Source organism: Brassica rapa, chromosome A05 (assembly GCF_000309985.2).
Source record: "Brassica rapa cultivar Chiifu-401-42 chromosome A05, CAAS_Brap_v3.01, whole genome shotgun sequence".
Classification (NCBI taxonomy): domain Eukaryota; kingdom Viridiplantae; phylum Streptophyta; class Magnoliopsida; order Brassicales; family Brassicaceae; genus Brassica; species Brassica rapa.
In genome coordinates, this window is record NC_024799.2 from 11830593 (window position 1) to 11846697 (window position 16105).

The window sequence follows — 16105 nt, forward strand, 5'->3', positions numbered from 1 at the left end:
TAGGTAAAGTTTCTTTTTAAAGAGAAAGGTTGGAGAAGATGGATTACTTTCGCTCAAGCTGGGAAATTAAGATAGTAAAGTTGGCGTTTTGATAAACGGTCCGACATAAAGTATATTCTACTTGGCCTGAAGAGATTCTTGACTCAGTCTGACTTGTGAATCATGACTCAATGCTGGAAGGCGTCTTAGTGAGCATGAAGTAAAAATGCTTACTAGATCCAAGGTTCACGGTGTTTTGATGAATTGCTCTATCGGAGGTTTGTCATCGGAGATGATCAAGCGGTGGAAGCAACTTCGGTGGTGTACAGAGAACGCTTAATCAAGGCCACGTGGCTGAAGGCTCTAAATTTTAATACATGTGTTTCTCTGTCTTGCATTTAGTATCTTACATTAATTGTAAATTGTACTACTGCTTTAGCCCTTTGGGCTTAATGAAATACAAATGTTGACAAAAAAAATTATTCATCAAAAGAATATATACAATTTTTAACAAAACATAAAAGAGATTATTAGTTAAATTGACAACAATTGTTTCCATAAAAATACACTATATATTCCAATTCTTTGATATAATATCGTACTCTCTCCATTTTAAGAATATGGTCTTTTTATTTTATATATATATTTTAAAAAACTAATTAAAGTTTTTTTACTCTTACTTAACGTATTATGGACTTTTCAAATATGGCCTAAAATTTCAAGTCAAACATAAAAATAACCTATATTTTTTTTAATAACTTTTTTTTCTATTCACCCTAGAAGTTCGAGTTATTCATGAAAATATCATTTTTTTCTTTCTTTTTCCGAAAATGAGTCTTTTACTTTATCATCCTCATCTTCACAAAGTATTTATCATACTGTCATTGCCATCAATACACTAACCACCATGAACAACCAATTTGAAGCTCTTAATGCACCAAAGTTTCAATTTTCATCTTCATATCTCATTACTTATGCACACAAATCACATCTCTTTCACTCTCTCTTTAAATTCATCCAAAAACAAAGATTTTGATTCCAAGTTACGTAAGGCTCATAGAGACATTGAAACTCATGATGCGTGGTCATTAACGACTTGGTAGCTTTTGTAATGAAGTTTTAGGTGCTTAGAGAAGCTAAGCAAGTCATCTCATAGGTTCAAGGTATGAAATGGTTTTTTTTCAGATCTTTTTGCGACGACTTTCAGAAGACTTCGGGAAGACTTTCAGAAGACTTTGCAAGATGTATTCTCCATCAAGAAGACTTCCCTAGAAAACTTCTAAGTTTTCTTTATTAAGAAAAACAAATTGAAAAATCTCAGAGAAAACTTCTCGGATAAACATGTTAGTTTTCCAATTGACCAAAGTTTATCAGAAATTTGACTTTTTATAGAAGACTTCCCGGGGATAATTTCTATAGAAGTCTTCTCACTGTTGCAAGAAGTTTATGTGTAATACTTTTGCAATTGAAAAATAATAGTAAAAAAATTATTATTAATGAGAAAACTTCTTTAGAAGTCTTCACAAATTTTATTTCAGGTTTTGGTCAAATTTTTGGTTACGAGAGAAAACTTCTATAGAAGTCTTCCGACGGAAGATAAGTAGATTTAGGCGGAAAACCTAAATTCTTCTTAAATTTAAGCGAAAATCGTAAATTTTACTAGAATTTAGGCGGGATATGTCAGAAGACTTATTGGGAGTCTTATGTCAGTCTTTATGACCCTATAATCAAATAACTAAGCAAAAAACACATCCTTAACCGTAAAAGATACTTAGAAAGTACTTAAACCAAATTATTAGATAGTCACTAAACACATATAAGTCAATTTTTTTTCAAAAAAAGGAAAAATATAAGATTTCAAAGTTTAACCTTAAAAATACGAACAATAGTATAACATATGTTACCAGACCTTAACTAAAGACTATCATTACCCAATCTACATTCACTCATCTATGTTAAAAATAATTCAATTTCAGTAAAACTGAATTTCCATCATTTAGAAATATTTATTAATACATAATTTCGACTTTTTCCCTTTCAAAATATTTTTTATAAAAATTATTAATTAATTTTAAGATCTAATACATGAGAAGACTTCCCATATAAGACTTCAATTTAGGCGGGAAACCTAAATTCTTCTAAAATTTAGGTGGGAACCCTACATTCTACTAAACTTTAGGTGAGATGTGTCAGAAGACTTCTTGGGAAGTCTTATGTTAGTCTTCCATGCCCTATAATCAAATAACTAAGAAAACACACTTTCTTAAACTTTAAAGATACTTAAAAAGTGTTTAAATCAAGTTATTAGATAGTCACTAAACACATATAGGTCAAACCAAAAGAATAAGATAAGATTTCAAAATCCAACCCTAAAAATACCAACAATACTATACTATATGTTACCAAACCCTAAATCAAGGACTATCATAACTCAATCCACATTCATTCATCTATGTTGAAAAGAACTCAATTTTAGTAAAACTAAATTCACATCATTTAGAAATGTTTATTATTACATGATTTCAGTTTTTTCCCCATCAAAACATTTTTTATAAACTTTTTAAATTATTTTAAAGATCTACTACTTCTTTGTAAGTGTTCTCACGCAGAGGGTTATAATGGTAAAACTCAATACAATTTTTTTTGTTTGGTCATAAGAAGATTGTTGTAATTTCACTACTATTTTAGGTTACTTTTGCATTTGATTGAATTCGGGGCACACTTTTGTATTTAAAATAAATTTTGAGTCTTTTTGACAATTTCCCCAAGTATTATTTTTTATTTTGTTAATTAGTGAGCTAAAAGTAAAGGTAAAACTGGAAAATTATTAAATATATGGATTAAAAATATAAAACGACATTTATAAATAAGTTCGAAATTCTAAAACGATACTTAATATATATATCAGAGAGAGTAGTTTTTAGATTACCCAATGTATTTATTGTTTCTTTACTTATTAAATAAACATTAGAGAATTTTTTTTGAAACTCATGTGTAAAATCTAGCATTTTAACATATGTCACACAATCATTTGAATAGTCATGTTACAATATTAACATAATATGGTTTCAGTTTCCTAAAAAAATTTCAATTTTCTAAATTTATAATCTCTTAGATTTTTATTGAGTAGAAGAGGATAGTGATGATCTAAAAGAGCCATACAAAGTTGAGTGCTATGCAATACACTGAATCATAAGTTCTAAATTTTTAGTTTACATTATTATTTGTATAACTCCCAAGTCGTTGTTAGCATCGTAAACATGTAGCCAATTTTACAATCGAAAGACATAAAAACAGCAGTGTATTTATATATTTATTACTTAAATAATGAGAGAAATGGCTTGTTGTCTTGACATTATTAAAGTTATGCTTTAAGAAAGCGAAACTAGAACATAAATGAAATATAAACAAACTTTGGAAAGTGAATAAATCTTATCATGGGTGGATGGGTTTAGAGTTGATGCATCTAAATCATGAACAATATCTCCACTTGCTTGATTTGGCTTTTTGCTTCATTTGAGAGAAAATTGGACTCAGTGGACGATGATAGTTAGATGACATATATCATACCAATTTTGATGTTTTCTAAACCACGTGAAATATTAATAGATATGGTTGGTTATGATAATTATTTACTAAAAATATTCTATAAAAAATTTACTCTGAGAAATAAATAGACAAATACTTTTTGAAGATAGCTAAGGTCCTCAACTAGAGGCTTGTTATTTGAATTCAATGGAATGCTTATAAAATATTATTAATTATCTTTGATGTACATAATGAAATTTTTATTTGATTCTATGATAATCGTTATGAACGCTTCCAATTTCATTTATATCTGCTATAAAAAAATCAACTAAATAGATTATTTGTTGGGTCATATCTGAGAAAAGAGGCTTAGAGAATATTGGTTATACTATGTATCAAACATTATTATTTGTATAAATTTTTTATTCGCATACAGATAATATATTGAAAAGTAAATGATAAATGTGAAGGAATACAAGGTAAACATTTAAACCTGCAGAAATAGGAAACTTTTTTTAAAAAGTTGTTGGCGAAAAATATGTTTTTCAGAAACAAAAGTCCTATTGAATAAAATCTAATAATGAAGAGGACTTAGACTATGTACAATGGGGTTGTTGAATTTTTGAATCAACAGTTGAACTTTCAAGAACATGTTGAAAAAAATCAAAATGCTTAGGTGGATTCAAATGAGTTGAATCTTCTCAACATGTTGAAAAATAAAAAAAAAAATTGGGTCCACAGGTGCAATGTATCATTTTTCAATAAGAAAGAAGAGAGAGAATGATATATTTGATACTTTTTATCCTAATTGTTTGTGATTAGTTTTTTATATAAATAGATTAATTTGTTTTATTTTATATCAAAAAATTTTGTGTTTTTTTTTTGTAACACAAAAATTTTTGTGTTTCATATTCTACAAATAGAAAGTTGTTTTATTTGATTTGGATTTAAAAATAATAATACATAGTTTTACAAGTTTTTAGTAAACTAGTTTAATTTGATTACATGAAAAATATAAAACAAGATAAAATAATATATTTTAAAATTTTATTTCCTTTAATTTGATTTTATTTTATTATTTCTGTTAATAGGTAGATATTTTTATAAACAATTCAGTATGACTCTATCATATTTTCAAGTGAAGATCATGATTTGATTGAAGCTATCTCTAAAACTCATGCTTGGCCTTATTTTAAGTTCTACTCTTCAAAGATTTTACCACTTTTGAACGAGTTCCAGGACTGGAAAGCACAATTCAACTCTCGACACAACATCAAAGGAGCCATGCTTATTGCGGAAAGTGTGATTAAAGAAGATCTCTTTCAATCTTACATTGCTAGAGGACATCCTTCTTGGCTTACTAATCTTTTCGTTTAAGTCAAAATCCACTCTATGTCTATGTTTGAATTTTTTCCTTGTGTAACACTTCAAGATTAAATTTCTAGTGTTTAAAAAAAAAGTTAGATATTTTTATAAAACTAGTATCCAGATATACAAGTATGCAAACGTAAAATATAAAATAAAAATGGTGGAATAGGATGTTGAATTTTATTTAAAAAATTATTGTAAAGGTTAAAAATGAATTTGGTGTTAAGTAATTAGGAGAAAGAGGGATAATATGATGTAGAATGTTAAAAAGAGCAAGCAAGGGTGTTGAATAATTTTACATATTGTGGATAGTGTTCACCCAACATGGTGGTGTTGAAACCAAATTCAACTCTTAAATAATCAACAATGGGGTTGTTGAAGTTTTATTACATATCTAGGTGGCTGCAAAGATGTTGTAAAGTTTCAACGTTGAATATTTTTTTAGTTGTCCAACTTAGCCACGTGGCGTAAATTGATCGGTTGTGCATTTTTTAACTCATCTAATCATTTGAGCTCATTTATTATATAATAAAACTTTTAATTAAATTAAAAAAGTTCATGATTTTTATGATTTATAAATATAGACTACTCTCACTTCATTTGGATACATAAAACGTCATTTTCATTATAATCAACTATTTTAGTGATTTAAACCTTTTTCTTTTGCAAACCAAAAAATATTTTTGTTAAATGGATCCCAATAACATCCAAAATTCTTCTAATTTCCGTTTAACTACCAAAATTCCAACAATTACTAATTTCAAAACCAAACTAGTTATGTTTGTTTTTGTTTTTAAGTTAATTACAATTACAAATATTATTAATATGTATTTATTATAATATGAAAAATATAAGTATGAATTAAAAATGGTGGGATAGAGTGTTGATTTTTTTTTAAACAAACTATTGTATAGGTTAAAAATGAAGTGGAATAAATTAGGTTGAAGAGAGAAATAAGATGATGTGGAATGTTAAAAATAGGAAAAAAATATGTTGAAAATGAAATGGGTGTTCAAACCATTGTATATATGGTTTAGAGAAACAACACTACAAACTATATTTTTTTATAATCTAAGAGTATTTAGATTGAAATTCAACTAATTTCTAAGGAGGAAAATACCAACAACTATTTTTTTCTAATGAGGTCTAGAACATAGCTTGATTTTCGTTAATAGGAACTTAGTTCCTGGTACGATTTAAATATAGTATACAAACTATATGTTCCTTGCGGTAAACACGCTATATGTTTACAACGAGGTATTACACGCCATGCATAAATATTATAGTTTACAACGAGGTATCACACGCCATACATAAATATTATAGTTTTAAACTAGTATTTTAATTTCAAAATGAATATTTAGTTGATGCATTAATAACTTTTTATTTTACTCTATCAGTTTACAAATAAAAAATCATAATTTTTTTAATTTTTTTTAATTTGATTTAAATATTTTACTTTTGATTTTATTTAATTCTAGTTAAATTGTTTTTAAAATATATTTGTTTCCTTTTCTAAAAAATAGATTTTGGTAACTATATTTATTTTAGAAATATATATAAATGTATATATTCTAAAAATGATATTTAGTTTGCTTTAAAATAAGACATAATAACTTATAAAAATTAATTTATTAGTTAACCTAGTGATCCAACTCTCATTCGTTCAACTCATTTACTCCATTGCTGTTAGGCATGAATTAAAAATATGATTACTTTATAATCATTCTTACCTTGACTAACATATTTAGTTATAGTTTTAAGCTTTTAAATATCCACAAAAATTTGACTTGCTGTTATTTTAATTTATAGTCTTAACACACTTTTACAATTAATTGTGACTTGTTTTAATTGTATCTTCATTTTTATTGGTTGAGTCACATTTATATTAATTTGTTTAATTTATTTACACAAATTTATATCATTTTTATTCTGAATTTACATGAATATATTACTATATTTATAGTTATATTATTAATTTATTTTTAATAATGTTATATTTGTTTAATCTGCTGTGAATATTTGAGTGATTACCATAACTCAAAACTATTATCAAAAATATGTTAAAATAAATCAAATTATCAATATCATAATTAACTTGATGTTAGTCACTTATTAGAAAATATTTATATTTTTTTGGTAAACCTAAATGTCAAGATGAAACGTAAGAAAAAAAATTAAAACATCACTTCACAAATAGTTTAGAGGATTTATCAATTTTGTAAGAAAATAACGTATATTAAAATTAATAATTGTATACATGGAAACTGTTTGTTTCTTGTGAGTTAGCGCATTTTAGTGTGGATTGTCTCAAGCCTTCCATTATTGTAACTATTTAAGAGCACATTCATTCTTACAGTATCTACAAAATAAAAAAAAATAAAAAATAAATAAAAGTTGAAGTGAGAGAGAGAAATATGTTTACATTCGATAAACTTTTTAGATATCAGTATTCTAAAATCTTGTCCATTGACAAGTTCTAAAGAAGTATCTAATCAAATAAAAATATAGAAAAGTATAAAAGAGAGATGACTGAGGTTGTCTGAACTGATACTTTAAGAGTCTATTTAGAAACTTTGATAACACATTTTCACTTTCACTAGTCTATATCTATCTAAGATTCTAAAGCAATTAAATTTAATAACCCAACCACAACTACAACACACTAAAATATTGAATATCTATTGTCAAGAACTTCAAATTTTCATCATCAGCAATGAAGTTGCTTTAAGTGTCAAGTTATTAGTAGTTGAGATTTGTAAATAAATATTAATTGCATAAATAAAATTTAGTTAAAATAATAATATTAAAGCTGTCAGAAACTGTGGTAGGGTTCTAAAATGTTGAGGTTACTCTAGGAGTAGTTACATAGACAATATTCATTGAATATCTCAGCAATTAAATAAAAGAAAAAAAAGAAAAAAAAAACAAGAAAAGACATGAAAGAGACAAAAAAAAAATCTCATATTAGATATTTTTAAATATTTTTTAGAACCCTTACATATACATGTCCACCTAAAAATGCATTTAATTTATTTAAATAAATAAGTTTTAGTACATTATTAGTTTTATTTGGTATAAAACCCCTGTATAAAAACTCTATGCAACGGAATTCTCTTAGTCGAGCGATTTGTCTAATGGTTCATTAATGATTATACACCATGAAATCTGGGATTTAAACTCTAGAAAATGTAAATTATGCATATAAAGGAGAGAAAAATATTACAAGAGAACTCAGCATGGTGCAAGGAGTACTGTTAATAGTATAATTATCTTTTGTACTAACCGTTCTGCTTGATATATACATGTATTCAAAGAGGAGATAATATCTGTTGTTAACTCGAGATTTACTATTTATCAGCACTTTTTTTGATTATTAACATCCTAATTTCAAATTCAAAACCATTTTTACATATATATTTTAAAAGTTTCTAATACACATCTCATATTTCTCAAAGACAGTTGTAAAAATCTACCTTTTGAGAGAAAGAAAGATCACTCCACAAATGCTAATTGCTAGGACAAAAGAACAAGCACTAAAGCAGATGATAATGCTATAAAAGTCCAGGTTATGGTGAAGAACTAAAGCTGACAACGATGGAGATATACAGATACAAACTATATACATATTTGTTGGTCCATAAACTGCTCATACATTTTTCTTAATGATCTGCACTAACAATAGGAAGAAGAACAATCCATCACATGCTCTTCTTTCTTCTCTCCGGTAAAGCCACCACGGCACTTTTATACATGTTCAAATGATTCCTAGAAAGAAATGACTGAAAATCCGAATAACTCATCGATTCAACGAGTCATCATCGTCCCACAACATTGAAGAATATAAATCATTACTCACTCGTTGATCAATGGAACCAAACTCATCATCTGATTCTCCTTCTCTCAACATCTCAATCATCTCCACAGCTTCTCTCATCTCCATCCTCCTCTCTTCTTTCTCTTCACAACATCTCAACCCTATTTTCAACAAATTAATCATTTCCCCTTTACAATTCTTCTTCCCTTCCATTTCCTTGTCAAACACGTCACCTGTTTTCTTCTCCTTAACCATGTCACTAACCCAAGTCACAAGACTCATGTTTGGATCATAACCTTGCGACAAGTAATTCTCAGGGAATCTCCCTGTCAAAACCTCTAATATCAACACACCGAGACACCAAACATCTGTCTTCTTTGTCAAGACTTGTCCTTTTGCCGGCCCATACTCTGGTGTTTTGTATGCAGTCATGAAGTTGTGCGCGTGCTCTGAGCCCATCACTGGTCTTAGAGCGTAATCTGTTAGCAACGGCTCGAGTGATTCATCTAAAACCACGTTTGAAGACTTTATATGACCGTGAGGGATAGTTAATGTTGGTAACTCGTTGAACAAGTAATATAAACCCTTTGCTACTCCTTTTATGATCTTTAGACGTGTGATCCAATCCAAACCAGGTTGATCCGCTGAATGATTAGCTGCAAAAACAAAGAACATAGAATCCAAATTGTTAGTATAATTTGGTATTGAGATGGAAGTTTGTGAGATGAGTAATGAAATGTTAAAACATACTATGAAGATGGCTTGCCAAGCTATTATTAGACATAAACTGAGTGACTAAAAGCTTCTCTTCTTTCCGGTAATAGTAAGCGACGAGAGGCAATAGATTCGGATGGTTTAACCTCCCTAGCCTTCTCATATGCTCATGAAACTCATTTCTTCCGACATTGTTCATATGTTTATACCTCTTCACGACCAATGTTTGTCCGCTAGATATTGCTGCTTTGTATGAAGCACCAAACGTTCCACTACCAAGAACTTCAGCTGAAGCTTTAAGAAGATCTTGAAGACCAAATCTTTGAACATTGTCCCGCACAAATAGAAGCCTGCCTCCTGGATCAGGCGTTGATCTTCTCCTTGCGTGATTCACAAGAGATTCTGCGGGTTTATTGGTCCTAACCACTGGTTCATGATAAGTGTAGCTCTCTACACTTTCCTTACCAGAGGAAGAATAAGCTGACAAGAAATTTCTTCTTCTTCTTGACTGAATGAAACAGAATACAAGTGCGATGATCACTAGTAGTAAGCCAAGAACAATCATAATGATCGCTATAGTGTTAAATGAACCGGTCTTGTTCCCCTGTGGAGAACTAAGAGGAGGACTAGGATGAGTTCTTGGATCAACAGGAATTACTGGAGGGGAAATAGAACATGGACTTAAGGGAGGACCACACAAATCTTTGTTACCTACAATATACAAAACATAAAAACATTCATGTTAAGCAATTTTTTTCTTATCAGAAATGAATAAATAATCCAAATTCATTTTATCTATAGTACATTGGCAAATATTTTTACAGCCCTAGCTAAGAACAACAAAAATATATAAACAATGAAAATATATAGTGAAAATTTTCAAAAATCATATATATATATATATATATATATATATATATATATGTGTGTGTGTGTTTTAATCAGTCGTTTATGTGGCTTAATCCATGGGCCAGCACCATCTATACAGACTAATGAAAATGTACCTGCAAAAGAGCCTGGGTCCATGTTTTGGAGGCTTTCAGGTATCGGTCCAGCGAGGTCATTGTTCTCAAAGCTAGCTAACTTAAGATCCTTTTGTTTGAAATGTGGTATCTGCCCTTGAAACTGATTACCATTTAGCCTCACCTCTACAAGCCTTGGCAAAGAAGCTAAAGAAGAAGGAATTGTTCCTCGGAAGGCATTATTAGCCAGCAAAATCTTCTTCAAATGAGGCATATCTTGAAACGCAAGCGCGGGTATCTCCCCCGAAAACCGGTTATTAGACAAATACAAAGATCTCAACGCAGTGAGCCTCTTAACTTGAGGCATTGGTCCATCGAATTCATTGTTCATGAAGCTTATGGTTCGTAGATTCTTCATAGGAACCAATGGGTCGAGATCTAGTTTCCCGGTTAATTCAAGTCCCTCGAGTTGTAACCCCCAAACGTAATTGCTACAAAGAACACCGAACCAATTTGCGTCATTTCCTTGACATGGTGATGTTGATGGATCCCAACTAAAAAACACCGAACCATTTGCTAATGTATATTTGAATCTCAAGAGACAATCTGCGTCTGAACCTGGCACAACTACTTGAGACATTACGGCCGGACATAACAAGGTAATGAAGATGATGATGAAGACAATGCAAGAAGGTAGATTTTTCTTTGAAGCCGTGTTACACGCAAGCATAACCGGGTTCTCCCAATTGCGCATTGCGGTTACAGACGTGATGGAATCGATTTGATCTCTGCGAAATCTTTCTTTTTGTTGCTTTTGTGTGTTCCGTGAGAGACAAGAAATTGTAAGAACGGAAAGAGGGAAGAACAAAACCTACCAAGAATAGACAAAGCACGAGTGTGTAAATTGGCAAAGATGTGATTCTTTTCTCCCTTTTTCTTTCTATTTTCGTTTTTGGATTTGTAACATCTTAAGATTGTTATTAGGTGGGAGAGAGATAAATGGGTAACCATTCAATTATCTTGTTTAAGTTATATATATGTAATATCTTTGTTGTTTTCGTTTCTAGATGGTTTATTTGGTTGAACAAATTTCAAGAATTAGCCTATAACTGGTAAATTATTCTATATTGTATCTGGACTAATTAAACAATGTGTTATAAGTTAGAGCTTGTAGAATTTATGAATTTCTCTTTTATTGCCAGTTACACTACAAATTAAATAATATTCTTTCAGTTTTTAATAGATTTTTTGTAACTTTTCATTATTTTGTTTATTTTTATTATTAGTAATTCTAAATTTTAATTGATTGAATTTGTAGAATTACTATCGGTTTAAATTTGTTGAAAGTAATTGATCATATGAAATAATGTATCTATAGTTAAAACTTAAATATTTTATTACTATTTTGAAAAAAGACTACTAGCTTGCTTGATTTTTTTACCGTGATATTTAGCTTGGCTTTATTATCTGTCAAATGAATTAAATTATGTCATTGAGAAAATAATTAAAACTAGATTTGGATCCGCACAATAGTGCGGGTATTAATTTTCATGTTTACATATATTTTACATAAATAAATATATTTATATAATTATTTTAAATATAACAATTTGATAATTTTCATGCTGTAAGTTAATTGATTATTTCAAATCATCACATATATTTGGTATTTTTATTATATATATTTTAAAATTAATTTTTATTTAATTATTATGATCCTGATCCGTAATTCAAAGCGCTAGATTTCTTTTATCAATATTTTTTTTATGTTTATTCATTTAAGATAATAACTATATATATATAAAAGTTTAAGATAAGTTAATTTTATACATGAATTATCTAATTTACTAATGTTAACTCGTTCTACCAATATATTCTATTTCCAGCATAAATTTTTAATGTTTGTGAAAATAAAATATATTAATTTATCAGTTTAAAACAATTTTATCATATTTAGTTAAATACAATTTTTTACTTTAAAATGATAGATATAACTATAAAATAGTAAAATTTGATATAATTTTTTTCATATATAAAAGATAACTGAGTATATATATACTAATGTATAATAACATTAATTTCATTACTAATTACAAAATTAGTGAAAATATTTATATTCAATTTTTGATAATTAAGATATTTTTAAAATGTTTTCCAACACATTTGTTAAAAAATATATTTATATTTATATTTTAAATTAAAAGATATTAAATTATATTATGATTTAAGTAGTTAAAAGATTATATATTTGTATTAAGGAAATAAATTTAATAAAAAATTTAAATGATGATCCAAATAAAAATATCACACATGAATCAATGTGAATTTGTTAACTAATCCAGGTTTTTAGAAGTCGATGTTATATTAGGAATGATATATTATTAATTCATATTATTAGTAATAAATGAATAATAATTGATTTCTAGCAAAGGTCCATTTAAAAAAAAATTACACATGAATCAAAGTTCTGAATTTTGTTTTAATATATAAGATATGTATAGTGACATTTTTTTTATCTTCTATGTGTAGTAAAATAGTTAAATACTATTTGGCCATTTAGCGACAAGTCGTGTTTCATTGTTAATTTGTTGTTAAGCGCATTATGACGAATTTTTTTGTGGAAGCACCGTAGCCTATTGGTTAAGGTTTAAAGGCTTCTACATCCAGGTCTGGGGTTCGAATCTCGGACTATGCAATTTATTGCAGATTACAGTAAATCCAGGTTTCAAGTCCCGGAGAGAGCGGTTTATTAAACAATTATGCATACTACAAAGGAAAGACTTGCAAGAGATCTTCAACATTGTGCAAATAAATCTGGCCAAGCGTGGATCTTCATAGGACGGCGATGCAGTTAGGCGTAGGTCTTCATAAGGCAGGTAGTATTGTCGGTTGTCGAATCGTCTATATAATATTTCATATATCATAATTGTAAGATCATAATAAATCAGTGTTAAAAAAAAAAAAAAAAACGAATTTATAACGAATGCATGCGGCGTTAACCCTCACTTTTCTTATAGTGAGTACGGAAATATTTGTTTCCATTCAAAAGTCTCGTAAAGAAATTAAAATGATGACTTTATAATGCCTTTTTGAAATTCTGTGACCGCACGAATTGTCGATTTTATTGTAACTTGGAAGAGTTGATTTTTTTGTCCGACAATGTTAACTCGTGAGAAGACCAAGAAAGGAAGCAAAGACATCGATTCGAGTTCGAAAGAGAGGAAATGAGTAATTTTATTACATAGTGGATGGAAATCAAAATAAAATAAAATAATATGAGAGGTCATATCTATTTTTTTTCCATGAAATTCTTCAAAGACAATATAGGTAGGTTGATCCCAAAAAAAAAAGAACGCCTCAAATGCTTTTAAAGCAAAGCTGAACCCATTCAATCCGTCGGTGAAAAATCGGCTAATTCATACATCAACAAAATTTAACTAATACAAAATTTAATTTTCATACGCGAACTTTCAAATTTTGGTTTTATCATACATTGACCTAATTTCCGTTAGTCAAACGTTGAGTTGTCGTTAACCAGTAACAGAAAATCGGCTAATTCCTATATCAACAGGGACCAGTGGTCCAGAATAATACATAAACATTTCAACTGTGCAAAAACATACATCAACTAATACAAAATTTAAATTCAATACATGAACTTTCGAAATCTAGTTTTAACATACAATAAAGCTTGAATGCGTGTCCGCGCAAATATTTGTTTTTAATTTTTTTATAAATAGTTTAATGACATTCCTAAATATATAAAATTTTGTTCATTTTTATGTTCCTACACATAAAAACCAAACCCACCCGGATCTAGAAAAACCCTATTTGAATCCCACCAGAAAACTAAATATTTAGATAGAAAATAAATAGAAATTTAAGGTATTTTTGGTGTTTCTAGTATTTTTTAACTATTAGACATTTATTTTTGACTATCTACTCTAGGAGTGGGCATTCGGATACCCGTTCGAGTTCGGGTCGGGTATTTCAGATTTTTAGATATTTTGGTATAGACAGATATAAATATCCGAACGTATAGAACCCGTTCGGATATTTCTATACTTCGAGCCGGGTTTGGGTATTTTTAGTTCAGGTTCGTTTATTTCAGGTCAGGTTCGGATATTGAGATTTTAGAAGAATTTTTTTTTTCATTTTTAGTTTTATTCTATTTAAAAATATAGATTTCACTTAACTGATTTTTTTAGTAGATTGAATGATTGATAGATTTGGAGATAACATTTAGAAATAAATAAACATTAATTTGGCTATTGTTTTGAAATTTTGAATGTAACTTTTGTTAATACATGAAACAAAAAACTTGACATGCAATTAAATTGAGCGACAAATCATTTTTTCCGTAATTATATGTATTATATGATCTTAAAGTATATGTAACATTAATATAAATATTTTAAATAAAATGAGAGATGTAAACAAGAAATATAAGGGTAAGTATACATATGTTAAATATTCGGATATCAATTATTATCCGTTCAGGTTCGGATATCCAATCTCTCCTAAATCAATACCTGTTCGGATATTTTACTATTTCGGTTCAGATTTTTCAGGTCGGGTTCGGATACGGATTCAAGTATCGGATAAAATGCTCACCCCTAATCTACTCTATTAAAATAGAGTCCTATTTTAAATTTGTCTTTGGTACACAATATTTGGTCCATTTAATATACTACTCGGTGACCGGTCCGCACCCTGTGCGGGCATAAGAACATGATCGGTCCGCACCCTGTGTTCTCTCTCGGTCCATACCTCACGAGAGGGAACACAATAACGTCAGTATGAAGAGGCAGATATTGTGTGTATGTATAATTGCAACGTCACAAAATATTTTGTGTGTTTACGAAGATACTTTCATTCAAAAAATGGAATAAATAGTGTATAGTTTTAGAAGTAACAAATTTTATATTATCATTAATTAGAATTGTATTGTATATGTTTCGTAATTCTTTATTTTAGGTGAATAATATTATTTTTCATAAATAATAAACAAACATTTATTTCATAAATAATAAACAAACATTTATGTAGACATATTAAAAGAAAATATAATAAAAATCAAAATATTATCCACAAATAATATAAATTATGAAGTATATTTTTTGATAAAGAAAGCAAATTCAATTAGAAACTTGCAAAAAATTAAATAAATTTTGTAAGCAATTTGACGGGTTAACATTATTTGATAGATTTATAAATTTCTAAATTTTATTGAACATGAAATAATATTAAATTGACATACTGTCATGGGTCTCCTAACTCATCACAACCCATATAGCAAATACAAAAAATAAATAATTGCAACAGTTTATTCATTTTAAAATTTGTATTTGAAAAAAAAGTAGATTAAAATTACGTACCGTGACTACGAAATATTCTGAAAAACTTGTTTGTAGACAACATTCAATATTTTTGTCTGCGGCTTCCCTTCTTTACCAGTTATTAGGATTTTTAATCCAGATCTCGACTTAACTCTTGAAAGTAAAATTTTGCCTTGTATTTTGTAAGCATTTTATAAATTATTTTAAAATTATGATAAATTTATTCTTTAAACAACGATAAATAATTTAAAAATAATATTAATAAACATTTTTGGATTTTGTAATATTTAAAATAGTTATTATATAATTATATTCGAACATAATTTAGCAAGTAGAGTATAAAACTATTATAATTATCTTATATAAAATTTCGTTCATTGTATTTTATAGTTTATAAA

The 16105-nt window shown here is 28.3% G+C and overlaps 1 protein-coding gene across 1 annotated transcript; it reads right to left on the reverse strand.

Annotated features, from left to right (window-relative positions):
- Nucleotides 1–352: 352 nt before the first annotated feature.
- On the reverse strand, nt 353–12476 carry LOC103868615 (pollen receptor-like kinase 5). The gene is made up of 3 exons (XM_009146701.3): nt 10411–12476; nt 9443–10117; nt 353–9348 (listed from the first exon to the last, which is right to left on the reverse strand). The coding sequence occupies exons 1-3, from the start codon at nt 11120–11122 to the stop codon at nt 8675–8677; spliced, it is 2061 nt and encodes a 686-aa protein (XP_009144949.1). The 5' UTR covers nt 11123–12476; the 3' UTR covers nt 353–8674.
- Between the last annotated feature and the right edge of the window lie 3629 nt (nt 12477–16105).

Excerpts from the sequence above, each read along its gene's own strand:
- LOC103868615 (XM_009146701.3), bottom strand. The coding sequence starts at position 11,122 with ATGCGCAATTGGGAGAACCCGGTTATGCTTGCGTGTAACACGGCTTCA. Across the intron at positions 10,118-10,410 it reads GGACCCAGGCTCTTTTGCAG|GTAACAAAGATTTGTGTGGT; the intron begins GTACATTTTCAT and ends TGTATATTGTAG. Across the intron at positions 9,349-9,442 it reads CTTGGCAAGCCATCTTCATA|CTAATCATTCAGCGGATCAA; the intron begins GTATGTTTTAAC and ends TTGTTTTTGCAG.